At 49.3% G+C, this 27,987-nt stretch overlaps 2 protein-coding genes across 3 annotated transcripts in view; one reads left to right on the forward strand and one right to left on the reverse strand.

Moving 5' to 3' along the window:
- csf2rb (colony stimulating factor 2 receptor subunit beta) overlaps positions 1 to 5,978 on the forward strand; it is a 9,401-nt gene extending 3,423 nt beyond the window's left edge. Inside the window, exons 3-15 of one of the 2 annotated variants that reach the window (XR_014699704.1) lie at positions 1 to 145; positions 225 to 379; positions 550 to 694; positions 773 to 905; positions 979 to 1,133; positions 1,455 to 1,594; positions 1,787 to 1,964; positions 2,039 to 2,126; positions 2,216 to 2,282; positions 2,359 to 2,438; positions 2,516 to 2,684; positions 2,982 to 5,709; positions 5,800 to 5,978. The exon at positions 1 to 145 is cut by the window's left edge and continues 19 nt beyond it. Coding sequence is in view for 1 of the 2 variants with exons in the window: in XM_084571001.1 (XP_084427127.1) it covers positions 1 to 145; positions 225 to 379; positions 550 to 694; positions 773 to 905; positions 979 to 1,133; positions 1,455 to 1,594; positions 1,787 to 1,964; positions 2,039 to 2,126; positions 2,216 to 2,282; positions 2,359 to 2,438; positions 2,516 to 2,684; positions 2,982 to 3,308 (1,782 nt within the window). In the remaining variant the exon portion in view is untranslated. Of the gene's footprint in view, positions 146 to 224; positions 380 to 549; positions 695 to 772; positions 906 to 978; positions 1,134 to 1,454; positions 1,595 to 1,786; positions 1,965 to 2,038; positions 2,127 to 2,215; positions 2,283 to 2,358; positions 2,439 to 2,515; positions 2,685 to 2,981; positions 5,710 to 5,799 lie in introns of those variants that run through there. The other variant, XM_084571001.1, reaches the window with a different exon arrangement.
- A 657-nt stretch (positions 5,979 to 6,635) lies between these two features.
- On the reverse strand, positions 6,636 to 26,025 carry pdgfbb (platelet-derived growth factor beta polypeptide b; the record flags this gene model as incomplete). The annotated part of the gene is made up of 11 exons (XM_084570822.1): positions 6,636 to 7,368; positions 7,442 to 7,576; positions 7,655 to 8,339; positions 9,591 to 9,767; positions 9,847 to 10,040; positions 11,094 to 11,150; positions 11,642 to 11,738; positions 13,445 to 14,012; positions 18,112 to 18,309; positions 23,745 to 23,904; positions 25,923 to 26,025. 10 exons carry the CDS (start codon positions 26,023 to 26,025, stop codon positions 7,452 to 7,454), a joined length of 2,364 nt encoding a protein of 787 aa, XP_084426948.1. The 3' UTR covers positions 6,636 to 7,368; positions 7,442 to 7,451.
- Positions 26,026 to 27,987: the final 1,962 nt, after the last annotated feature.

Here is a 27,987-nt window from a genome sequence, read left to right on the forward strand (position 1 = left end):
GTTTCTGCAGACTCTGAATTCTCCAGCTGCAGATTTAAAGCTCCGGTTCTTGCCATCGGCATCGAACACACGGCGTTCTTCCTGAAGGATGAGACGCTGAACGTCTGCTCGTCCCGTCCCAAGTCTCTGGTTCTGTCTCACCACCGTGAGTCCTGACGTCCTGATGTCCTCTCTGTCCCTCTGAGTCCAGCTCGTCTCTCATTAACTCTCTGTCTGTGTTGCAGTGAGAGCTCGTCCTCCGGTCCACCTGTCCACGCACAGAGCAGATGATGGAGGCCAGTGGCTGCAGTGGTCCAGCCCGTACACCCCCTCCTCAGCCCTGAACAGAGTGCTGACCTACCAGGTCAGCTACAGGACGCTGCATCGGGACGGATGGAAGGTAGGGGGGCAGCTTTAGAATCAGGAAGCAGCTTCACGTTTAAGATTTCCTCTCACAGGAAAACTCTCAAACCCCCGAGAGTCGCGTCTGAGCGTTTAGAGCTGGTTGTTGAGCTGAAGATTAGACGAGTGTTTGATCTGCTGTAAGACATCAGGTCTGTCTCTGTGCAGACGGAGAACGTCTCTGACACCAGAGTGAAGCTGGACAGGGAGGACCTGCTTCCAGGCCACAAGTACGAGGCCAGGGTGAGGACCAAGGCTGCTGTGGGACAGTGGAGCGTCTGGACTCGTCCCGTGACCTGGACCACTGGAGGAGGTGAACCAGGTTTCTGGTCCAGTTTCATTCATTCTGGCTGTGCAGTGTTTGGTTCTAGCTCTGGTTCTCTGTGTCTAGATGGGGGTCAGGTTCCGGAGGTGTACTGTGAGCTGGCTGGAGACGGGGAGGTGGTGTGCAGCTGGGATCTGAGCAGAGAGACGTCTCGCTTCGTTTCCTTCACGCTGGTCTGCAGACACAACCTCACGGCAGCGTAAGTAGAGTCTGAACTCATCCGTCCAGCTACCGCTCCTTCCTTCATGAGTCTGTCTTCGTCCCGTCTGCAGGTCTGAGCCGTGCTGCACGAATACGACCGTCCGTCCGGACTCCAGCGGGACGACGCTGACGTTCAGCTGCTCTCTAAACGTCTCAGAACCAGAACATCTGCTGCTGGACCTGCAGCCAACGCTCAACACCAAGACCTTTGACCCCAGCAAAACCAGTAAGATCTCAGGACACAGAGACGGATCGTTCCAGACTAAATGAGACATGAAGCAGCAGCACCACCTGGTGTCTGGAAGGAAGCATCACATCCTTTTATCACTAATAGTATCTGATGTCTTTTCTGACACTGTGGTCCTCTGGTTGTCCTCTCTGGTTGTCCTCTGGTTGTCCTTTGGTTGTCCTCTCTGGTTGTCCTCTTTGGTTGTCCTCTGGTTGTCCTCTCTGGTTGTCCTCTCTGGCTGTCCTCTCTGGTTGTCCTCTTTGGTTGTCCTCTGGTTGTCCTCTCTGGTTGTCCTCCGGTTGTCCTCTGGTTGTCCAGTCTGTCCCAGTCCTCCCCAGAATGTAAACGTGCGTGAGAAAGAGGACGGCTGCTGGTTGGTGGAGTGGACCAAACCCGTAAAGCCTTCAGGGCTCAGACTGTCCTACCAGGTCCTTTACTACAGGACAGAGGAGGAGCAGGTGAGAGGAAGTTTATTTAAAGATTTCTGGATGGTGTTTAAACGTTGAGTCCTGTCTCTGTCCTCTGTCCGTCCTGGGTATTTCTACGTTGTTCCTCTCTGGGTTCTAAAACGTGTTGCTGCCGTTCTTGGTCCGGTCTCAAACCAGGTTCAATCAAGACTAAATAAATAAAATTAAATGTTGGTTCCTCAGGGGTCTCAGGTGCTGCTGAACATCTCTGAGGGCTCCATGTCTCTGACCATCCCAGGACTGTCCTTGGTCCCATCTCAAGGCTACCAGGTCAAGGTCCGCTCGCTGGTCGTCCCTGGTTCCAGCTACGAAGGGGTCCCGTCGGAGTGGAGTGACCCGAAGGAGTGGACCTCTAACAAAGGTGTGGATCTGATTCTGTTGTTCTCCTAATCCTCATCCTCATCATCTTCATGGTTCTGTCTTCCGTCCTCTCAGCCTCCTTCGTCCTCCCCTACATCCTCACCGCCGCCATCGTGGCCTCAGTCTTCCTCACCCTCTACTTCACCGTCCCAGCGTGTCAGAGGTACGTTCTTCAGATATGAGACACACATCCAGGTGCTGTCCTTCTAAAGTTTCCATTTAAACCTGGTTCTGTTCACTGTGACCCGTTAGGAAGGTGGTTCTGTGGGTGGACTCGGTTCCCTCTCCAGGAAAAAGTAAAATCCTCTCTGAGATCAAGGTGAGGCTGAATGACACCTCATTCGTCTTCATGTTTTCCTTCTTGAACTAACGCGTGCTTCCTCTTTGTCTTCCAGTCGTCCAGCAGCAGGACACTCGTACAGACTGAGGACATGTCCATCTGCAAAGTGCAGCAGCTGGACAGTGTGTCCACATGGTGAGTTTGATCCAGACAGGTCGTCCTCGTCAGGACGGAGTAATCCAACCCTAACCCTGAACCCTTCCTCTGTGCAGCTCCTCAGAAGCATTGCTGTGGTCCAGCAGGGACCCAGAGAGGAAGAGGATGAGTGTGGACCAGGACGAAGGCTGCTGGAGCTGTGATAATCTGCCGTCTCCTGCTGAGAAGTTCAGCGGCTCGGACACGTCGTCCATGAGCTTCAGCGGGCCGTACATCTTCTGTCAGGTCAGAGTTCATCATCTTCCATCCAGCACCACCTCCCGTCATCTGAACATGTCCCACAAACCACAGAACAGGGTTAAAGGTCAAACACATGTCCTCCTCAGAAACTAAATGCTTCAGATCAGACTCTCGTCTTTTTTCTCGTCTTCCTGTCAGACGGAGGTTTTCTGCTCCTTTACTTCTGTAACATTACATAAATCTGAGCTGAGTGAAGCTAAGCTAACTAGCTGTAGAGTGCATTAGAAGGAATCCATTAATAAAATGCTAACGCTAACACGTCTTCTCTGTGTCCTCTGACAGTCTGCAGATATGACCTCAGATTCCGTGGAGGAGACAGAGGACAGACGTGGTGGTGATGTCCCGGTGAACCTGGTTCTGTTTGGTGAAGGTTACGTCTGTCTGCCCAGCCTCAGCACCACCAGGTCCACTCAGGACCTCGCGTCTCATAGCCAAGAAGACTCGACCCGGCCGAGCCCGGACACGGCGCCGAGGCCCGTCCTCGAGCCCCAACAGGACCAACCCCCAGACTACTACTCAGGACCTTTCCCCTCCTGGCCTCCAGGGGGCAGCGTACAGGCCTCGGGGTACTGCCACCTCCCCACGGCCTTCATGAGAGCAGCACCCTGAGCTCACAGCACACCTCCTGTCTCTACTTTGATGCTTCCAGGTTAAAGGCTGTCTTTACTCACTGTCCTCTACTGTCCAACCACTGGGTGGCACTGGAGTCGGAGTCGGAGGAAACGACCCCATCGTGGGAAACAGCTCCTGCTGGTTCAGGACTAAAGAGTTTTATTCTGACCTTGTTCCTCCTCTGGTTCCTCCTCTGGTTCCTCCTCTGGTGCCAAGCGTCTCGAACAGGAAGTTCATCTCTAACCACAAACTCTGAAGAATCGTGTTGAAATCTGGTTCTTTTATGACTTCCTCACATTCTCTCTGTCACCACTGACAATCAACTGTCCTTCAGACGAAATGTGTTTGACGTCTGACATTATGCAGCTGAGGCCTGGCTGTACTGTGTATATAGATTATATAGATATACAGATTATACAGATTATCTAGATTATACAGATTATATAGATATATAGATATATAGACGTGCCGTGTTCACTGTGTCTGGACTGAATCAATGTTTCAAACTGAAAATCCTGAGAATGTTTTAAAGCTTCTTTTCAAACTTGAGACTCTCTGTAGTTAATTAATGTTTATTCATCAGAGACAAACCCACAGGTTATAACAAACTGCCCTGATGATTCACTTTAAGAAGAGAAACATTATTCTGATTATTGACAAACTAGAAATAAATGCTTATTCTGTGTAAATGTTTCTGTCTGTTGCTGGTTATAATGAATTAATTAGTCAGAGGCTTCAGTGTTTAGATCAGACATGAATCAGAGCAGTGGTTTAACCAGAGGACGGAGGCCTGGCGCCTCTAGTGGCTAAAATGAGAACTACAACAACCTGAGAATATGTTTCATAATGACTCTCCATGTGACATGATCTGTCAGATTAATGCAGCTGAACTCCTCTCAGAGGAAACGTAATCACTGTTTCCTAAGATCTGATCAGAATTAAAAGTCCCGCTGGATCGGAACAGAGGTCATAATGTTCTGGCTGATGTGAATGTGATGAGCTCAGTTTCAGGTCATGTGGAGGTTGAGTCTGTTGAGCTACTGTACATGTAGATACAGAAGGAGGAGTTTCTTCACCTCAAACACATGGATCCACTTTATCCACCGTTTATCTCCACATCTGTTCATCCTGACAGGCCTGAACTCAGTCTGATCTGAGTTAACCCTGACACTGACCTCTGACCTCTGACCTCTGACCCCTGACCCCTGAACTTACAGTGTCAGTCTGTGTGACTGTAACACGCTGACATCTTCTGGTCTCTTCCTGAGCAATGTCTTCCTGTGACCTCAGCTCGGTGGTTCAGGAGCAGTTTGACCTCCATGGGTCACGACCTGTTTCACCCCTCCATGGGTCACCGTCTGAGGGTCACCCCTCCATGGGTCACCGTCTGAGGGTCACCCCTCCATGGGTCACCGACTGAGGATCACCCCTCCATGGGTCACCGTCTGAGGGTCACCCCTCCATGGGTCACCGTCTGAGGGCGACTGAGAGATGCAGTGAGATGGTCTCCAGGGTCAGAGGTTATTTTAATGTCACCGCAGAAATCACCACGATGCTTCTCGACTTTTAGATCTTTTAAACTCTGGACCTCTATCTTTGTGTTTCCTGCTTTTTCTTCCTAAGCTCCTTCCTGATTTACTTCCTGTGTTTTGCCTCTGATTGGTTGATTGGTTTCTCCTCGTTAGTTTTGCCTGTGTCTCGTCAGCCCTCTGCTCAGGTGTCCTGTCTCTCTCTTTGTCTGTTCTACCTCTAGTGACTCCTGGTTTTAGTACCTGTGGATCCCTGCAGCACCTGCCGTTCCTGTTTTAGTCAGTTTTTATTAAATTTATTTTGGTTCCTACCTCATTCAACAACCTTAAACTTTACAGAACATGTTCATGATGTTTTACAGATAAGAAGAGAAAGAGGCTGCTGCTGTTCTGCTTGGGTGAACATGTTTCCCTCCATCATTCACAGAGCAACGGCTTTATATTTACAGATGCTAATGCTGTCTCAGAGGAGGAGGAGATGTGGCTGTTAGCTGGGTGGCTAACCCACTGAGGCCTGTCATCCTCTGGGCTCTGTCAGCCGTGAAGACTCTTGGTTGGTTGTTGTCTTTGTTTGAAGCTGCAGGAGGTGGACACCCAGAGGTAGGAAGGTTTCCCACCTCCATGCTGAATGTAGAGCTGCTCTGCTGTTTAGAAGTAGAACGTCTGTGTGAGACCTCACGGCTTCACAGCTGGACAGACTTGAATCTACCTCCAACTACTTCATAACAAACCTCTAAACTACAGCCTCAGACCCAGCCTCAGATTCCTGGTATGATTCCACGCTGACGGGGACCAGATACTTCTTGGCTCCATCGTTCATAGCTGAGCAGATGTTTGCTGAGTCGGGGGCTTTGCAGCCAAGAGTCAAAGTGGGTAATTGTGAAAAACAAACTACAAACAGAGTGTTTGCCAGAGTTCACCTCCAGCTCATCAACCCCCACCTCAACTTCTGTCTCTAGTCAGAGTCAACAAACCTCTCCATCGTCTCCAGCGTCTCCAACCAGGGCTGGACTCATGTCCTGCTGACGTCTCTGGGAACTATGGAGGTCCAGATCTTTGAACGTCGAGTCCCTCTCTGATCCTAAATGTCCGAGTTGGCCTCCTGTAGCTTCCTAAAGTCTGTCCTTGTCTTCCTTGTCTTCTCCTAGAGTTGGTCTCCTGTGTCTTCCTAAAGTCTGTCCTTGTCTTCCTTGTCTTCTCCTAGAGTTGGTCTCCTGTAGCTTCCTAAAGTCTGTCCTTGTCTTCCTTGTCTTCTCCTAGAGTTGGTCTCCTGTAGCTTCCTAAAGTCTGTCCTTGTCTTCCTTGTCTTCTCCTAGAGTGGACTGGATTCAGTCCAATAAATCTTTCAGTCAAAGTTAATGTAGTGTGGAGAGGGTAGCTGGTACCTTGTGTTCTCTACTCCAGAAATGTTCTGGTCATCCAACGCTGCCATAAACTCCCTAACCCTCTCTGGAAGATGTTTCTCCTTGACGCTGTTTCCAGGAAACATTTCTCTTCTTTTAAACGTTCAGTGTTTGTTGTTGTTGTTTGGGTGCAGCCTTTGACTGAGTGGACTCCATGGATTCTGTTTAGATGATCAACTACTACCACCTCACCACACATCCACGTTACACTAGTTACTGACTGACAGAGGACGACCTTCATGTTTAGAACCAGGGTTCTGGTTTTGGTCTAAATGCTGCAGTCTCTCCAAATGAAAGAAGCTTAAGTTGTTTTTAACCTGGATGGAAAAGCTAACATGCTAACATGCTAACATTACTTCACTGGTGAAGAGGAATAAAAACACAAGTCGAAGCAGATTCAAGAACGTTAGCTTCTTATATGAAAACAGCAAAGTTATCACAAACCCTTTCCACCACGTCCCAGAGAAATCAGAAGTAAGTAACAGTTGTGAGTCGGTGAGAAGAACAACAGTCATTTCTCAATAACTTAAGAAGAACGTCAGACGTGAAATATCATCAGCAAGAACGTCTATACCCAACTAGCTCCTGATTCTTTTAAGTTTCCTGTCAGTAATGATGTCAACGTATAAAACTACTACAGTGGGGGCACTCATAGAAAACTGCTTTAAAAGGAATGAGTGTAAGAGACGGTGGACACACCTAAAGAGAACCAGCAGGAAACTGGTTTGGAAATAAATAAGAAACAAAGCACTGTCCTCTGATCCCATCTGTCCAGAGTTAAATTAAATATGGTTAAACTGAGGCCGTGGTGGTTTTGATGAGCTATGACGATATCACACGTTGTAGTTACTGATGATTGTCTCCAAACATCCTCTAAAGAACCAGGCGTTCAGCTCCAACCTCCACAGACTCGGTTTAAGTGCAGTTCTTCTCTGCTGATATCTAAACCAGGTTCCAGGTGGAGTCCTCCACAGTTTCTACAGCGTCGACTCTTCTTGACTCCAGTCAGTCTTTCAGAGTCCTCTCAGAAGATCCACCTTAAGGTTTGTTCTGCTGTTGCCTCCAGGTTACAGGTTCATCATTAGTAGTGTTACTGAGGAGAATCTGGATCCACACTCCACGTCCCTGAGGAGGAACCAGACGTTCAGACACGTCTCCACAGAGTCAACCTTTCACCGTTTGAATGTGAACAACTCACCTGGTTCACTCTACATCATCAGCATCGCTCTCATCGCTGTCTTGCTGATCCGTTTACGGTTCTTCTTCATCCGTCTCCTGGTCTGGTTTGGACGAGGAGGCGGCGGCCGTGTGGTGGTGGTGGACGTTTTTGTCTCTGTTATTCAGATAAAAAGATAAGACATGGATTCAACACAGCCTTTACTCGTGTCCACTTTGAGCTGCCGTCTGTTACCTTGTGTTGTTGTTTGCAGATGATGGACATGTGTCCCTCTCAGGTGTTGTCCACCGTCCGTCTCTGTGTCCGTCTCTTTCAGTCTGTCCTTATCTTCTCGTTTCATTTGCTTCAGCGTCTCTTCTTGGTCCAACCTCCTGTTGAGGATCAGAACCTCCTTCCTGTTCTCCTCCACCGGTGACGTCCTCCGGTCCTCTGGAGTCTTGTTGTCTCTGCGTCTGGACGGGTGTCGAGGTTCTGGGTTTGGTTCTTTGGTTGGTCTGAACCTGATGACGTCCTCTGTGGAACTGAACCTGATCTGAGGATGTGGAGTGACCCGCTGAGAGGAACCATCCTGGGACATGTCTTTCTGCTTCACTGGGTCGAGTGTCTGTGTGTCCACCTCGTTAATGTTCCCTTCGGTTCTGTTGAGCAGGATCTCAGCGGTTCTGTTCTTGCCTGAGACTGTCCCGTCTCCCTGACCCTCTGATCCATCTCTAGTCCCTAGAAGTGTGCTGGCGTTATGGGCCCAGTGTGGACCGAAGCCAACCACGTCCTCCCCGACCACGCCCAACCCGTCTCCAGGCTGAGAGAAGGTGTCTCCTCTGGGACTCCAGTGCTGCTCCAGCAGATCCTCAAGGTGGACCCTCTGGTTCTGTTTCAGTTCGTCCCACTGATGGAGCTCATCCTTGGACTGAACCTTGACCTGGACGGTAGAAACAAGACAGAGGCTGACAATCCTACGGAGAAATGAAACGTCTTCAACATCTGTCTCCAGACGTCTCTGACGTTACAGGATGAAAACTGAACATTCATCAAATCTACAGTCCTACTCTCTGGGACCAGTTTGACCTGTGACCTCTAGTGATGTGTCACAAGGTCAGAGATCATCTGGGATCTAATATTCCTCTTCTGGTATTAAACTGATCCAGGATGACTAACAGGAGTTTAGTTTATTCTTATCTCCTTATAATGATGGAGGCTGTGTTATAAACCAGAGTCTGGACAGATGGTGTAGTCCAGGCTATACGCGGGTATACGGTGTATACCTACTTATTTTTCAGTCAGCATGCGGCTAGTCCTCGCTACCTTCACTGATTACACTGGTTAACTTTAGGCAAGAGGACTAATGAGACAATCAGAGGCCGGCTGATGTGCTGACCACCTCTGGAACCTTAAAGTAAGTTAAAGTACAAGGATGGAGACAAATAGTTTAAGATTTGACCTAACACAATACTGAGGTCTAACCAGGCCGGGTCTTATTTAGTGTTAGGACAGATAACAATGAAAAGTCTGGTTAATCAGGATCACCTGATCCTTTAAGATCTGGCAGTCACAGCCCTCACGGCCTCTGCCTCTCGACCTCGATCCCTCCAGCGTCGCGTTTTTGTTCTGTTGGCTTCGGCCTAGTTACTGTGTTTTAGCACTTTCCAACAATACACACACTCACACACTCACACACACACACACACACACACTATCATGCACCCATCAACAGACACACTGATACTCCCACTCAAACCATTTCTTTCTTATGGGTTGGTTGTTGACTTTATTTAAATAAATTGGTTAAATTTTACGCTGAATCTCTGTTTCTCCAGTTTTTGTCATGGCTTACGAGCCGCGTCATGACAAAGGGCAAAATTGAGAGAATACCCATTTCTCCAGGGACCAGTACACCACTGCCTCTGACCTTATGACACACTGGTCATTTCTAAACGTGATCCTGTTGCTTCTTGTGTTTGATGTAAAATGATCCCAAACAGTAAAATAATCAATGAGTTCAAGTTCAAAGTTTATAAAAACTACTGAGCAGACGAAGCATCTTCATTACAAAGCTCCATGTGTCACTGTGGACCACCAGCTGGTTTTGACCTTATTTCAGGTCAGGACATAGAGGACACAGAGGACATACAGGACATGTTCTAAAGACAGGCCGTGGCAGGGATTGTCCTACCTGTCCAGGTGTGTGTCTGTAGTTCAGCGTCTGGTTTCGATGCTGCCTGCGAGGCGTCTTCTTCCTGGACACTGGAGGACGTGGAGCCGGTTGACATCTACACTCCACGTGGTCCAGGACCGACACCACGGCCTTGGCGTATGTCGGCTGTTTGTTGTTGTACTCGATCTTCATGACCTGGAGTGAGAGGAAGACACTGCATGTTTGTCTGGACACGTGTGTGTTGTTAGCATGTTGTTAGCATGTGCTAGCTTACCTGTAAGTATCTGGTGTGTGTGACGACAGGGACACACTGCAGGCTCTTGGTGTTGCAGCATCCGGAGCAGCGCTGCACCTCCACGCAGGGCGGCCATAACAGGAAGTGAGCGTTGCTGCGGTCCAACATCGCCCTGGTCACCTCCACCACCTCGGTCCGGACTTTACACAGAGCCTGCTGGGCCGGCTGAGCGTCTGGGGGCCCAGCCATGGGGTTAGCATTAGCATTAGCATCCAGAGCACACGTTTAGGAAAAGACAACTTTTCAAAGACTCGTCATGGTCGACAGAGACTCTGATCGTTCATAGAGTCAAGGTTTTTTTCATCCATGTCGGAGTTTATCCAAAAACAACTTGAAGAGTTCAGTAAAGATTAAATCAAGTAAACATTGTTAAAGTAAGGATGTAAACAGCAGAGCACTAATAAGAGAACAATAGAATAATAGAATAAGATGAACACTACTCAGACTGCATCGTGTTCATTTACAGAGGATTTCATTCTAAATAAGATTTAATTCATTTAGACCAGTGAATTAAATCAGAAGATATTTAAGGAGCATCCTGAACATAACTCATCCTTCGATCCATGTCCCTCACATCCTGTCAACAGATGAACGAATGAATGGTCGTTGTTAGTGAACCAGAGGGATGATCCCATAGCCTGTAGAACCAGTGGACGCCATGACGGCTCCTCAAAGCATGTGGAGACCCCCTGGTGTCTGGCTGCAGTATAGCTCATAAGCTCCACCCCCTCCATGTTAGTGGGCGGGACTAAAGTACACATCACATACATTTTAGGTAGTTCATATAATGCTGATGGATTTTATTTGATAGAAACAGGAAGCTACTAAATGAGTAGTTGTGAGCTAACTGACCTCAAGTTAAACTTTAGCTAGCTAGCTACGTTAGCATTACCAAAGTGTGAATCCATGATGGAGCTGGATTTAAATGTTGTTAGTAACTGGTGAAGGTGGAGCAGAGAGCAGAGGTAACGGATCAGCCAGAACCTGGATCCAGTTCTAGACTCAGTTTGACCAAGGGGAGGAGGAGGAGACACGGCGGCCATGTTGGTTCTACAGTCTGTGGGCGCTGACTCGGTGAAGAGCTCCAGGTGAGTATCAGACTCTAGTCATGTGACCCAGTGGATGAACCTTCACTGACACCTCTCTACCTCCCACTCTCCTCTTTTTATTCTCCCTACTAGATCTGGATCAGCCTCAGACCATGAAGGGGGGCTGGTCTAACTCACCGAGGCTTCTTGGCGTTCTGTGACCTCCGTTGGCTGCAGACGTCTCGTCTTCCTCGTCTGAAACAGAAATAGATTCATGTAAACGAAGCATGAGCTGAATGAAGGAGCAGTAGTCTGAGGCCGTCTAGCGCCCTCTATGTGTTCAGACAGGAAACACGGCTCTCCTCAGTCCTGATGTTCACCAGTAGCACTCATTACATAGAGGTGTTTTATCTATGGGGGCGGGGGGGGGGGGGCATGTCCAGCTCAGTTTGATCTGAATGGGGCCGGACCAGTAACATAAGATAAAACCCTATAAATAACAACGAGTACATTATAACAAGTTTTACCTTTGATCCTTTTACAAAACATTTTATCATCAACCTGAAATTTATTAAGAATAATAATTAATAATTAATAATAAGGAGAATAAGTAGTTTGTGAGACTGGACCTTCTGGTGGCCCGCGGGCCATATGTTTGACACCCCTGTATTAAAGCATGTCCTGGTCTTTAATGTGATTTGTCAGCATGGTGGGTGAGGTCACATGTGGGTCAGTAACATGTTTACCTGTGGAGTCTGAGAGCAGCAGCAGCTGGAGGTCTTCTATGGACGAGATGGGGCTGTTTCTAACCAGCTCCACCAGGGCTGCAGGCAGAACTTCCCCCTGAGACACACAACCACATCAGCTCAGTACCAACCAGTCCTCAGCAGCGTCCTCCATCTTGTGTCTACAGGCTTAAGGTATACAGCAGTGGACCAGCAGTGTGCACAGTACAGCATAAAACCAATGAAGAGATCTGTTGTATTAGTAATAACACAAATAAAATACTCGGCTCATTTATTCTACTTCTCATCCTGAAACTGAACTCCTCATCATCTGGGATTAGGGTGAAATCATCTCCTGGTGTCTCCTTCTCCTCAGACGTTTTCTCTCTTTTAAACCAGAGCTTTAGAGAACGAGTAGAACCAGGATGTAGAATCTAAACCTGCAGCAGACATGTGGAAAGACGAAGCCTCCAAAGAGTCCAGACTGGAGATGAGACGCTGCTCTGACCTCAGGTAGATTCACTTTGATCAGATCTGAGTTCTTTCTAAATGAAGCTTCACGGCCGTCAGAGGGCGGAGGACAGGAGGTGGAGGACGGGAGGTGGAGGACGCGAGGTGGAGGACGGGAGGTGGAGGACAGGAGGTGGAGGACGGGAGGTGGAGGACAGGAGGTGGAGGACAGGAGGTGGAGGACGGGAGGTGGAGGACGCGAGGTGGAGAAGGAGGCAGACAATGGCCACTAAGACCGAGTGAATGAGCGACTCATCTGCTAACATTTAGGGGTCAAAGGAGCAAGGAAGGAGTCAGGAAGTGGGGGAAGGAGTGATAGAGAGAGGAGGGAGGGATAATAGATGGATGAAGGATCAGAGGCTCAGTCAGGTCGCTCTAAAGGCCGAGGACCAGCTGATGGGCTCATTATAAATACAAAGTCATTTTATAAAAGTCTGAAGGAAGCAGGCGTCCATGCGTGGACATATTGTTTGTCTCTGACGTGTCCACGGACCCTGAGGACTCATCACCACCACTTCCTCCTGCAGACCTGGATCTCTGATGCTAATCAGAGGATGTGAGCAGGAAACACGGAATAAACACTTCAGCCCTGATCCACTAAACAGATGCAAGCTGAGCCGCCACAACATTAGGAACACCCTGATAGACTTCAACAGGACCAGGTCACAATCACAAACTGATTCAGAACCAACGCCCAGTTGAACTGGTTCTGACTGATCAGGTCTGGAGGACATGCATGGACATAAAGACACATGATCAGGACAGGAGGGCGTCTGTGAAGGTCTTGGTTTAGAAGAAGAAGCGTTTAATTATTTTCAATTCAATTCAATTCAATTTTATTTATATAGCGTCAATAATAATAGAAATCGTCTCAAGACGCTTTACAAAAACCCGGCCTGAAACCTCCAGAGCAGCCTGAAGGCAACGGTGGCAAGGAAAAACTCCCTTTTAACAGGAAGAAACCTCGAGCAGAACCAGAACCAGAACCAGCTCATATGGAGGGACCCATCTGCATGACAGTTTGAAAATGTATTTTATCATTATAAAATTTTATCTCTGATTAAAGATGATCAGCTGAACGTCTGGGCTCCTCACAACCACTTCTCTTGTGTGCAGACCCAGAACAAATTAGTCTTTGCTGAGATGAGTGTTCAGTCTGAGGACTCGGTTCTTGTCTGGATCAGGACCATGACGGATCCAGATCTGGTTCTGATCCGGCTCAGCAGTGAAGAATAAGGAGCAGGTGTTTGAATAATAAATATATTTATTAAAGGGACTAAATCAACGCGTTGATCGATTATCACCTGGACTCACCTGGGACTTGTCGAAGCGCAGACTCGCAGTCAGGAGCGCGAGCAGCAGCCGGACCCACGAGCGCATGTTGCCGGCCAGCCTCGAGGCTCCTCGACGGACCGGGCATTTATGGAGGCGGAGGGGCCCCCGGTCCTCAGAGACACTGTCCCCCACCAGAGGACAACGAGGGAGAAAGCGGCGTAAAGTGCTCCGAGGATGAGAGTCTGTCCAGAACCAGAAGCAGAACCAGAAACAGGACTCTAGAAGTTCTTCTTTAAGTCCATCAGAGTCGAATTCCCAGAGACAAAGATCCAGAGAAACATTTAAATCCTTCTTCTTCTTCTTCTTCTTCTTCTTCTCGTCCTGTAACCGTGGACTCAATGTCTCTGTAACGTCGCAGTCTCTAGCGCGTCCTCTTCTTCCAAGGAGTCTTATCAGAGACAGAGCCGAGCTGCGCGCTGCCTGGACCGGACTGATTACAGAGGAGGAGGCGGAGGAGGAGTGGAGGACTGCTGGGGGGCTCTCTGGCGCCCCCTGCCTGAGGACTCGAACATCACCCGAGACACAAGAGACAAGAGAGACACACAATCTGTCCAAAAGTAAAATAACATGAGACAGTAAATAGACAAGTAATCTGAGACATTGTCCACTAATCTGCTATTTGACCGTTTTGGTCCAGTAATCATCGGCACTAACGTCTCATAATGATCTTAATCATCTGGAGACGTCTTCGTCCAGACTGAGAGGTTCTGGAGACGGTTGCCATGCCGACTGACTCCTGGTATCACCTCAGCATCAGCAGCAGCTCCTAAATATCAGCACGTATTCTCAGAGGCGACCTTTGAGCGGCGGCTGATGTTTGGGGAACATTTGAGAACAATGTGTGAATCAGCAGCTGTGGAGAACGTCCTCCTGCCATTGTTGTTCCAGCAGGAGCTCATGAGGAAGCAGCGTGAGCTCTGCAGCTAAATTTACTCTGAGCTTCATGTTCACACGTCTGGCTGCAGCCGGGACCGGAGCTCTGCAGCAGGAGGCCTGATCCAGGACATCGTTAACTCAACAGATCGGACGGTTGTTAACGTGAAGCTGAACCCGGATCAGTGATCAGAAGAAGACTATCATTCTATTGTTAAATGTTTCAGATCAGACGTCAGTTTAAACTTCTACCTGTTTGACCTCTGACCTACTGATACGTGTGTCCATCTATAAACCATCTACAACACTGGTCTGGCTTGGGTCTGGGTCTGGGTCTGGGTCTGGTCTGCTTTCGTCTGGTCTGGTCTGGGTCTGGTCTGGGTCTGGGTCTGGGTCTGGGCCTGGGTCTGGTCTGGGTCTGGGTCTGGTCTGCTCTCGTCTGGTCTGGTCTGGTCTGGGTCTGGTCTGGGTCTGGGTCTGGGCCTGGGTCTGGGTCTGGGTCTGGTCTGGCCTGGTCTGGTCTGGCTCTGGGTCTGGGTCTGGCCTGGTCTGGGTCTGGGTCTGGGTCTGGCCTGGTCTGGGTCTGGGTCTGGGTCTGGTCTAGTCTGGGTCTGGCCTGGTCTGGTCTGGGTCTGGGTCTGGGTCTGGGTCTGGGTCTGGCCTGGTCTGGTCTGGGTCTGGTCTGGTCTGGGTCTGGCCTGGTCTGGGTCTGGTCTGGTCTGGGTCTGGGTCTGGGACTGCTCTGGGTCTGGGTCTGGTCTGGTCTGGTCTGGGCTAGTCTGGTCTGGGTCTGGGTCTGGTCTGCTCTCGTCTGGTCTGGGTCTGGGTCTGGGTCTGGGCCTGGGCCTGGTCTGGGTCTGGTCTGGTCTGGGTCAGGTCTAGTCTGGGTCTGGGTCTGGGTCTGGGTCTAGTCTAGTCTGGTCTGGTCTGGTCTGGTCTGGTCTAGGTCTAGGTCTGCTCTGGTCTGCTCTGGGTCTGGTCTGGTGTGGGTCTGGGTCTGGTCTAGTCTGATCTGGGTCTGGGTTTGGTCTGGTCTGGTCTGGGTCTGGGTCTGGTCTGGGTCTGGGTCTGGTCGGGTCGGGTCTGGTCTGGGTCTGGTCTGGTGTGGGTCTGGTCTGGTCTGGTCTGGTCTGCTCTGGGTCTGGTCTGGTGTGGGTGTGGGTGTGGGTCTGGGTCTGGTGTGGGTCTGGTGTGGGTCTGGTCTGGTCTGGTCTCCACCACATGGTGACTTGTCTGTCAGAATCTGATCCTTTAGAGAATATGTGTGTTTTATGTGTCAGGTTTGATTCTCTGGTTCAGTCTCTGTTTGTTGACCAGAAACATTTACATCCATTTACATTAATTATTATTAACATATATTTATATATTTATATATTTATATATTTATATATTTATATATATTTATATATTTATATATATATCATCAGTGCTGTAGATTCAGAGCTGCTTCTCTCTGTTCATGTTTGCTTGGTTTCCATGGAGACAAGTAAACGGGGGAGAAGGTTTGAGAAGGGTGAGGACGGGTAAGGGGGGTTACCGGTTCTAGACTAGAGATGGGTTTCTCTGCTATGATCTGCATCCATGTCTCACTGTGGAGGACAAACAGAGACACATGTCCTCACCATCTGTCTATCAGACCGAGAGACACCTTCATGAGAGACGTCTGTGTCACACATGATGGAGTTACTGTCCTCCTCCTGTCCTCATGTCCTCCATGGACACAGAGGCTGTCTCTGTCAGTCAGAGCAGATTTCATCCTCAGGGGTCAAAGGTCACCGCAGCCTGTTTCCTGTTGAACAAAGACAGCGTTTGATTCGCTGTGATTGTTGAGGTGACGCAGCTCGGCCTGGAAGACGAATCACAGTTGGACAAAAGGAGCGGGGGACACAACCCTGACCCTGGATTAGTCCTGTGTCCCTCAGAGACAGACTAGGGCCGATGGGACGCCCAGAGACAGACATGGGCCGACGGGACACCCAGAGACAGACTAGGGCTGACGGGACGCCCAGAGACAGACATGGGCTGACGGGACGCCCAGAGACAGACTAGGGCCGATGGGACGTCCTCAGGATTCAGAGATGAAAGTTAAACTAAAGATGGACAAGGTCTAGTCCAGAGCTGATTCTCCGTCAGGTGTTGGTGTAAACGTCTTCAGCTCCATCATCTAGAAGAATAGTTCTGCTGTAGATCATTAGTGGTCAAACATCTCTGATCCTCAGAGTTGAGAGGATGGACCTCACAGCACTGAGGAGCAGAAACACCTTCATGAGGAATGTCTGCTTTTGTTCAGCTGTACACAGCAGCATTCCTCGACACGCACCCCACCACCCCACCACCCCCCTAATGAAAACCATGAGGGCTCCTGGTAGACTGACGAGAGCCGACCTGTCAATCACTGGAAGGTTGATTCATCAGTGACCTTGTTTCAGACTCAGGGAACAGTGGACAGATCACACCTGGACAGTTTACACCTGGACAGTTCACACCTGGACAGATCACACCTGGACAGTTCACACCTGGCCAGTTCACACCTGGACTGATTACACCTGGACTGATCACACCTGGACTGATCACACCTGGACTGATTACACCTGGACAGTTTACACCTGGACAGTTCACACCTGGACAGATCACACCTGGACAGTTTACACCTGGACAGTTCACACCTGGACAGTTTACACCTGGACAGTTCACACCTGGACAGATCACACCTGGACAGTTCACACCTGGACTGATCACACCTGGACTGATAACACCTGGACTGATCACACCTGGACTGATCACGCCTGGACAGATCACACCTGGACAGTTCACACCTGAATGAAACAAGTCAAGTTTGTCAAATCCATGTCTCTGCTGTGTTTAGTTTCAGTTTTGTAGGAAACACTGAGCTATAATAGTGATGCATTCACTGACTGTCAGTACATTCATGATCCTCTTTGTTCCTGGTCCAGTTGAACACCTGGTGAGTTAGCAGGTGTTCAGGTAACGCTGAAAGCTGAGCGTCTTCTGCTGTTATCCTACAACTCAGAGAACGTCAACCAGTCAGGGTCTGGGTCCAGGTCAGATCAGGGTCATGGACAGGGGAGGTGGGGGTGCATGCTGTAGATGGAGGTTCCAGGTGGAGGTGGAGGTTTCAGGTGGAGACTGTAGATGGAGGGTGGGGGTGGATGCTGTAGATGGAGGTGGATGCTGTAGATGGAGGTGGAGGTGGATGCTGTAGATGGAGGTGGATGCTGTAGATGGAGGTGGAGACTGTAGATGGAGGTGGAGGTGGAGACTGTAGATGGAGGTGGAGGTGGATGCTGTAGATGGAGGTTCCAGGTGGAGATGGAGGTGGAGGTGGAGGTTTCAGGTGGAGACTGTAGATGGAGGGTGGAGGTGGAGACTGTAGATGGAGGTGGAGGTGGATGCTGTAGATGGAGGTGGATGCTGTAGATGGAGGTGGAGGTGGATGCTGTAGATGGAGGTGGATGCTGTAGATGGAGGTGGAGGTGGATGCTGTAGATGGAGGTGGATGCTGTAGATGGAGGTGGAGGTTGCAGGTGGAGACTGTAGATGGAGGTGGAGGTGGAGACTGTAGATGGAGGTGGAGGTGGAGACTGTAGATGGACGTGGAGGTGGATGCTGTAGATGGAGGTGGAGGTGGATGCTGTAGATGGAGGTGGATGCTGTAGATGGAGGTGGAGGTGGATGCTGTAGATGGAGGTGGATGCTGTAGATGGAGGTGGAGGTTGCAGGTGGAGACTGTAGATGGAGGTGGAGGTGGAGACTGTAGATGGACGTGGAGGTGGATGCTGTAGATGGAGGTTCCAGGTGGAGATGGAGGTGGAGGTGGAGGTTGCAGGGGGAGACTGTAGATGGAGGTTGCAGGTGGCAGGTGGAGACTGTAGATGGAGGTGGAGGTGGCAGGTGGATGCTGTAGATGGAGGTGGATGCTGTAGATGGAGGTTCCAGGTGGCAGGTGGAGGCTGAGGACGGTGGCAGTGGTTCAGGGGACACACCCAGACCTCACACCTTCTCCTTCTATAAATCACCTGCAGTCACTCCCAGAATGCACTGCTTCCATGTGTTCATGTACACAACCAGCAACACATCAACACTCCAGCCTCTAATCAGTCAGACAGGTTCAGACTAGATCTGATCCTAAAGCCTCCGAGAACACCTGAAATACCTCCACCCGCTAATTAGAGAGGAGCGCTGACTGAGGAGGAGGAGGAGGAGACGGAGGAGGAGGAGGAGGAGGAGACGGAGGAGACGGAGGACACGGAGGAGGAGACGGAGGAGACGGAGGAGGAGACGGAGGAGGAGACGGAGGAGGAGATGGAGGAGGAGACGGAGGAGACGGAGGAGACGGAGGACACGGAGGACACGGAGGAGGAGACGGAGGAGACGGAGGAGGAGGAGGAGGAGGAGGAGACGGAGGAGATGGAGGAGGAGGAGGAGACGGAGGAGACGGAGGAGGAGACGGAGGAGATGGAGGAGACGGAGGAGAAGGAGGAGGAGACGGAGGAGGAGGAGGAGGAGGAGGAGACGGAGGACACGGAGGAGGAGACGGAGGAGATGGAGGAGACGGAGGAGACGGAGGAGGAGGAGGAGGAGGAGACGGAGGAGGAGGAGGAGACGGAGGAGACGGAGGAGGAGACGGAGGAGGAGGAGGAGACGGAGACGGAGACAAGAGTTAACCAACACATTTATATCAGTATGTCTGATAGAAGGACACCAGTGGAGATGAAGCTGTGATGACTGAGACTCAGGCCAGGTAAACCCAGGTAGACCCAGGCCAGGTAGACCCAGGTAGACCCAGACCAGGTAGACTCAGGTAGACTCAGACCAGGTAGACCCAGGTAGACTCAGGTAGACTCAGACCAGGTCGACTCATGTAGACTCAGGTAGACCCAGGTAGACCCAGGTAGACTCAGACCAGGTCGACTCAGGTAGACTCAGGTAGACTCAGACCAGGTCGACTCAGGTAGACTCAGGTAGACTCAGGTAGACTGGGAGGAGGAGGAGGTTTGTTAAATGGTTGAAGGAGGAGAGGAACTAAATAAGAGGGTGAGGATGTTAAAGAGCTGGAGAGAGTGGAAACGGGGAAATCCAGGCTTTACCTCCCACAACATGGGGGGGGGGCATGAAGACTGGGTCTGAGCTGCTGGGGGGGGGGGGGGGCATGAAGACTGGGTCTGAGCTGCTGGGGGGGGGGGGGCATTTCCATCTCCTCCTACTCCACATACAATGTAAATTGTGTCTGGGAACAAGGACCCTGCAGAGACAGAGTGGGAGGGAGCCAAGAGCCAAGACCAGGATGTGATGTCTGGACCTGGTTCTGTTCATCAGAGAGGAGGAGGTGGAGGAGGAGGAGGAGGAGGAGGAGACAGGTTCTGTAGTTTCTGGGTTTTGACCTGATCTGAGACCATGAATGAAACCTCTGGAGACAGGAAGTGGGCGGGACCAAGTTGAAGTGTTCTGGACCAATGGGAGCCACTGCTCCAGTTGAGTTCTGCCAAACATTGACCTGAAGGAAACACCGTCCACAGACTGAATGCCCTGCTGGCCTCTGATTGGTCTGCTGTCTGCTGTCCACCAATCAGAGGGCTCCTACTGCTTTATAAAGGGTTACTGTTGCTAGGTTACACTAACAACGTCCATGCAGGGTCAGCTGTCCTACAACGACACTGAGGACTGGGTAAGGGATCTTTTCTCATCTTCTCTGTGGTTAGCAGGATTAGCTTAGCTTAGCTTAGCTTAGCTTAGCTTAGCATATGGACTCGTCCACATGGACCCAGAGAACAGTGTGTTAGTCAAACTCATTCTTCTCCTTCACAATGATGCTGCTCTGACGTTCAGACAGGAACTCTCTCTTCCTGGACTCCACATGGCTTCAGCTTCCTCCTCCTCCTCCTCCTCCTCCTCCTCCTCCTCCTCTTCCTCCTTCTCCTCTGTCTTTGTTCTCCTCTGCTCCAGGTGTTTTCCTGCACAGCTCCATGTTCCTCTGAGTTTAACCTTCACTTCCGTTCTGACTCAGGTACACAACAGATACACACTACACTACAACACAACAGATACACACTACACTACAACACAACAGATACACACTACACTACAACACACTAAGATACACACTACACTACAACACACAGATACACACTACACTACAACACAACAGATACACACTACACTACAACACACTAAGATACACACTACACTACAACACAACAGATACACACTACACTACAACACAACAGATACACACTACACTACAACACACAGATACACACAGATACACACTACACTACAACACAACAGATACACACTACACTACAACACAACAGATACACACAGATACACACTACACTACAACACAACAGATACACACTACACTACAACACAACAGATACACACAGATACACACTACACTACAACACAACAGATACACACTACACTACAACACAACAGATACACACAGATACACACTACACTACAACACACAGATACACACTACACTACAACACAACAGAGATACACACTACACTACAACACACAGATACACACTACACTACAACACACAGATACACACTACACTACAACACAACAGGTACACAACAGATACACACTACACTACAACACACAGATACACAGAGATACACACTACACTACAACACAACAGATACACACTACACTACAACACACACAGATACACACTACACTACAACACACAGATACACACTACACTACAACACAACAGATACACACTACACTACAACACACAGATACACACTACACTACAACACACAGATACACACTACACTACAACACACCAAGATACACACTACACCACAACACACAGATACACACTACACTACAACACACCAAGATACACACTACACCACAACACACAGATACACACTACACTACAACACACCAAGATACACACTACACCACAACACCAAGATACACACTACACCACAACACACAGATACACACTACACCACAACACACAGATACACACTACACTACAACACACCAAGATACACACTACACCACAACACACAGATACACACTACACTACAACACTCCAAGATACACACTACACTACAACACACTAAGATACACACTACAACAGACAACAACAAACTTCCATACACTGGTCTACACACTGGACACCTAACAGATGCTAACAGATGCTAACAGATGCTAACAGAAGGACGATACTGATCAGTATGGTCATTGATAACAGTGTTACAGTGTGTATTAGTGTGTGTTGGTGTGTGTTAGTGTTTGTGTGTTAGTGTGTGTGTGGGTGGGGGGAGGCAGTGAGTCACACATACCACCAGGACACAACAGCTCCCCCTGTTGTCGGGGCAGGGGAAGCCCAGAGCTGTGGGTGTATTGTCTGAGGACAGAGTTGACATCATGGACGTGTCTCTCCTACAGAGACAGGTGGACACAGTCTGTCCTTCTTCACACATGATGAATGGACGTCTCTGTCTCTGGACTCTTTGGCCTTTAGGAGGACAATGACTGACATTCCTCTCAGCTGTGTCAGCCTGGATTACTACTGCTGTGAGGACACCACACTGTTGACAGAGTTCCTCTGTTCATGTCCACAGTCCTCCAAGACGTCCTCCAGGACCAGGACGTCTGTGGACCGGCCCTGTCTGCTACACCTGAGGAGACAGTCTGCAGATCAGATCAGCAGGCCTCATCCTCAGAACCAGAACCAGAACTAGAACATGATGATCTAGAATGAACAAAGTGTAGACCAGCTGATCAGCTTCCTAGCTTCCTAGCCTCCCAGCTAACAGTAGCTCTTCTTAGCTTCCTAGCCTCCCAGCTAACAGTAGCTCTTCTTAGCTTCCTAGCCTCCCAGCTAACAGTAGCTCTTCCTAGCCTCCTAGCCTCTGAGCTAACAGTAGCTCTTCTTAGTCTGCTAGCCCCCAACTAACAGAAGCTTTTCTTGGCCTCCCAGCTAACAGTAGCTCTTCTTAGTCTGCTAGCCACCCAACTAACAGTAGCTTTTCTTAGCCTCCCAGCTAACAGTAGCTCTTCTTAGTCTGCTAGCCCCCAACTAACAGTTGCTCTTCTTAGCCTCCCAGCTAACAGTAGCTCTTCTTAGTCTGCTAGCCTCCCAGCTAACAGTAGCTCTTCTTAGCCTCCCAGCTAACAGTAGGTCTTCGTAGTCTGCTAGCCCCCAAGCTAACAGTAGCACTTCTTAGCCTCCCAGCTAACAGTAGGTCTTCTTAGTCTGCTAGACCCAGAGCTAACACTAGCTCTTCTTAGCCTCCCAGCTAACAGTAGGTCTTTGTAGTCTGCTAGCCCCCAAGCTAACAGTAGTTCTTCTTAGCCTTCCAGCTAACAGTAGCTCTTTGTAGTCTGCTAGCCCCCAAGCTAACAGTAGTTCTTCTTAGCCTCCCAGCTAACAGTAGCTCTTCTTAGCCTCCCAGCTAACAGTAGCTCTTCCAAGCCTCCCAGCTAACAGTAGGTCTTCGTAGTCTGCTAGCCCCCAAGCTAACAGTAGCTCTTCTTAGCCTCCCAGCTAACAGTAGCACTTCTTAGCATCCTAGCCTCTGAGCTAACACTAGCTCTTCCAAGCCTCCTAGCCTCTGAGCTAACACTTTCTGTTCTTAGCCTCCTAGCCTCTGAGCTAACAGTAGCTCTTCCTAGAAAAGAATAATTCATGTTCGTTGTCATCCTTCATTTGTCATGAACCATCAGCAGGTAAACAGACGTGTGTGTGACTCTCAACCTTTTATAGCCACACACACACACCCACACACACACACACGTGCACACACACACACAGAGCAGCAGAGGAAGCTGCAGCTCTGTGATAAGCTCTGGGAACACAATGGACTCAGCGGTGCACAGACAGGACCTGGGACCAGTTTAGCTCTGAAAGGTCAACAAGCCTCTCCAGGCTTTCATTCAGTTCCCTCTCTTATTATTGTTCCACATCAGAACCATCGCTCTGATGGCCTTTATTTTGCAAATGTGGGAGCCATCCGGAAATACCAGTGAAATATGAAAATGCAGGCCAGACCGGAGAGGGGGAAAGGTTACTTATTTTGGAGGGAGAACTTGTTTGACGTCACGTTTCCCATGTCCTCGTCCAGCCTCTGTATCTGTCTGCTCTTGGACAGCAGGGACAGTAAAACATCTGATCACCGTGAAACCAAATGTTTCTGTAGAACTTTATTTACCAGTTGGGCCCAGGACGTCTACCACACAGAGAGAAACTTGTCCTGTCACGGAATGAAGAGTATGAAGACTCGTTCTCTGATCAGAGACAACTGTGAGTCTCCTCGTTATTCATCCCTGACTTCATTTTAATTTAGTGACAGGAGACGTTTCTCTCTGTGGTGGACGTCCTGGGTCCAACTGGTAACATCCTACAGAGTCTTCGTACCAACGGCAGATTGAGACATTGTTTGAGTCCAGGAGGACGGCGCCGTCCTCCAGGAGCGGCGCCGTCCTCCAGGAGCGGCGCCGTCCTCCAGGAACGTCTGAGAGAAGGTCGAAGCATTTAGGACCAAACCGGGTCGGCATAAATGTCACGGCAATGTTTTCTATCAGGACGAGACCAAAAGGTCAAAACATCAGGGAGCAGAGACGCTAGCCCTAGCATCATGCAGACGTTAGCAACGTTAGCAGGCGTTAGCATGGACAGAAGGACATCTGCTGATGGTTCACTGAGACCATGGAGTTTATTCACAGTGATTCTATAAATGAAAAGCGCATTTATTTCTCATGCCAGTGAACGTGACCTCTGTCCAAATACTTTTCCTCCTCTGTTTATTAAAGAAATGAATCCTCTGGGGACAACGAGCCGACATCTAAAAAGAGAAACCACTGGTTTAATTTCTGGACGTTTCTCAGTTTCTGAAAAAACTTCTGAAGTCAAATATATTTGAGTCTCTGGTCTGAACCGAACCCAGGACCTTTATCAGAATACGTTAAACCAGATAAACCAGAAACCTGACGCTTCAGAGAAATCTGGTCAAAGGTTAAATGAAGGTTACACGTTAGCTACCTTAGTGCTAAGCTAACCAGCTCCAGGTCTCTGATAGAGGATTAAACATCGAGACAGTGTTCATGCAGAAATGTTGGTTTAGTTTCTCTGCAGCTTTAAAGGGTTCAAAGAATTAAACACGTTTTTAAGATAAATCAGAGGACAGACGCCTGCAGACACGATAATCTGGTGATAATCTGGTGATAACCTGGTGATAATCTGGTTATTAGGTGGTGATAATCTGGTGATAACCTGGTGATAATCTGGTTATTATCTGGTTATTAGCTGGTTATTACCTGGTTATTACCTGGTGATAATCTGGTTATTAGGTGGTTATTAGCTGGTTATTACCTGGTGATAATCTGGTGATAATCTGGTGATAACCTGGTGATAATCTGGTTATTAGATGTTATTAGCTGGTTATTACCTGGTGATAATCTGGTGATAATCTGGTTATTAGGTGGTGATAATCTGGTGATAACCTGGTGATAATCTGGTTATTAGGTGGTTATTAGCTGGTTATTACCTGGTGATAATCTGGTGATAATCTGGTGATAACCTGGTGATAATCTGGTTATTACCTGGTGATAATCTGGTTATTAGCTGGTGATAATCTGGTGATAATCTGGTTATTAGCTGGTGATAATCTGGTTATTAGGTAGTTATTAGCTGGTTATTACCTGGTTATTACCTGGTGATAACCTGATTATTATCTGGTGATAATCTGGTTATTAGCTGGTGATAATCTGGTGATAATCTGGTTATTAGCTGGTGATAATCTGGTTATTAGGTGGTGATAATCTGGTGATAATCTGGTTATTAGCTGGTGATAATCTGGTTATTAGCTGGTGATAATCTGGTTATTAGCTGGTGATAATCTGGTTATTAGGTGGTTATTACCTGGTGATAACCTGATTATTACCTGGTGATAATCTGGTTATTAGCTGGTGATAATCTGGTGATAATCTGGTTATTAGCTGTGATAATCTGGTTATTAGGTGGTTATTACCTGGTGATAACCTGATTATTACCTGGTGATAATCTGGTTATTAGCTGGTTATTACCTGGTGATAACCTGATTATTACCTGGTGATAATCTGGTTATTAGCTGGTTATTAGCTGTGATAATCTGGTGATAATCTGGTAGGTGATAACAGCATCAGGGCCCCTACATGTTGGTGGGAGGGAGCCACACTTCATCGTCGGTTTCACTCTCTCATTAGAAGCTAATTTCTCCTCCACCTCCTCCCTCTGTCCTCCGTCAACAATAGTCTATTCTGTGGCGTCCCGTGCGACGGCAGACCCTCCCAGAGCCAAGGCCGCCCAGTGGGGGGGGGGGGGGTTGGCCGGGGGCCAGAGGACAGAGACACTGACTCACTTCTGGTCTGGATCCCAGAGATGTTCATCCCTTCATCCCTTCATTCCTTCATCTGTTCATCTGACATTTTGTTCAGAGGACGGTTAATGACCGATTCATCCGTTTGAATCAAGTGTAACAAACCATTTAAATCTAGATTTAATCTGAAAGTCCCCTCCTCCTCCTCGCGGTCACAGACACACAATGGCCGCCCCGACCCCTGACCCCTGACCCCTGGTCCGGTCTGAAGGTCGTCATGGTGACCCGCTCCTCTCTATCGCAGCGATCTGTTCCAGAGCGCCACAGCTGGAGCGCCCACATGTTGAGATAAGAGCCAGACTCCACCGCGCTGCGCACTGAGCGCGCTCAGTCTGAGGCTCGTTGTCGTCTAACGACATAATTACGACGCGAGCAGCTGAGACGAGGACGACCTTTGAGTGGTCCAGGAATGTGGCGCTCCGCATTCTTCAGCCAAAGGCCAACGGCGAAGACAGAGACAGACAGAGGACGGAGGACGGAGGGCTGCAGCTAGCGCCCACTCCTGTCTGTCCCTCTGCCTGTCTGTCCATCATGTCTCTCCCTCTGTCCCTCTGTCTGCCTGTCTGTCCCTCTGCCTGTCTGTCCATCATGTCTCTCCCTCTGTCTGCCTGTCTGTCCCTCTGCCTGCCTGTCTGTCTCTCCCTCTGTCTGTCCGTCTGCCTGTCTGTCTGTCCATCATGTCTCTCCCTCTGTCTGTCCCTCTGCCTGCCTGTCTGTCCCTGTGTCCATCATGTCTCTCCCTCTGTCTGTCCCTCTGCCTGCCTGTCTGTCCATCATGTCTGTCCATCATGTCTCTCCATCAGTCTGTCCCTCTGTCTGTCCCTGTGTCCATCATGTCTCTCTGTGTCTTTCAGGTTGTCCTCTGTCTCTCAGTGTTTCTATGCGTTAATCTCAGGTGTGTTGCCGTGGTGATAAGAGGAGACAGCAGGGTGAGGAGACAGCAGGGTGAGGATGTTATGACTGTGAGTCATGTATTTGTATAAATGCCCTCCCTGCCTGTAGGGGGTTCTGTTTTTCCATTTTTCCTCTTTTCAGCTTCCTGTGAGCCGGGCCGTGATTGGAGGAGGCTGGTTGAACCAACTTTTAAAAGGCCTTTGTTGGAGAAGCCAGGCCCTCTCCTCTCTTCCTGCGACCTGAGCCAGAGCTGAACCACACGACACATAAAATGATCCAGTACTGTTCAGATTATTGTGTTTATTGCAGTTTGGCCGAGTAGGGGTGAGAAGCCTGTTTTTGTTTAAACTCTTTTTCTCATGTTTTGGTGTTAGGGAGTTAGGTAAGAACTCCTGTATTTTATTTCATTGATTGTGTTTGGTAGTTAGTTAGATTTTATGTGGTTAGTTGTTTTGTTTGTTATTTTGGGCATTGCTCACCCTGAAGATAACAACGGCAAGAATAAATTCATTATGAACTGCAAACTTTCGTGGACCACTGGTTCTTTTGTGGGAGCAGGGAGAAGGGGAGAGTCATTGTTAGTGTTATGTACTGGTTTTCCCTAGGCCAGTCGTAACAGAGGAGCAGCATGAGGAGCAGGATGAGGAGCAGCATGAGGAGCAGCATGAGGAGCAGGTTGAGGAGCAGCATGAGGAGCAGCATGAGGAGCAGGATGAGGAGCAGGAACAGGAGCAGGTTGAGAAGGAGGGTGAGGAGCAGCATGAGGAGCAGGATGAGGAGCAGCATGAGGAGCAGCATGAGGAGCAGGTTGAGAAGGAGGGTGAGGAGCAGCATGAGGAGCAGGATGAGGAGCAGCATGAGGAGCAGGATGAGGAGACAGCATGAGGAGCAGGATGAGGAGCAGCGTGAGGAGCAGGAACAGGAGCAGGGTGAGGAGCAGCGTGAGGAGCAGGAACAGGAGCAGGGTGAGGAGCAGGAACAGGAGCAGGATGAGGAGCAGGATGAGGAGCAGCGTGAGGAGCAGGAACAGGAGCAGGATGAGGAGCAGGATGAGGAGCAGGTTGAGGAGCAGCATGAGGAGCAGGAACAGGAGCAGGGTGAGGAGCAGGAACAGGAGCAGGATGAGGACCAGGATGAGAAGCAGCATGAGGAGCAGGAACAGGAGCAGTATGAGGAGCAGGATGAGGAGCAGCATGAGGAGCAGGAACAGGAGCAGGATGAGGAGCAGGAACAGGAGCAGGATGAGGAGCAGGATGAGGAGCAGGATGAGGAGCAGCATGAGGAGCAGGAAGAGGAGCAGGGTGAGGAGCAGGATGAGGAGAAGCATGAGGAGCAGGAACAGGAGCAGGA

This window comes from Chelon labrosus (assembly GCF_963514085.1).
Source record: "Chelon labrosus genome assembly, chromosome: 21".
NCBI classification, from domain to species: Eukaryota; Metazoa; Chordata; class Actinopteri; order Mugiliformes; family Mugilidae; genus Chelon; species Chelon labrosus.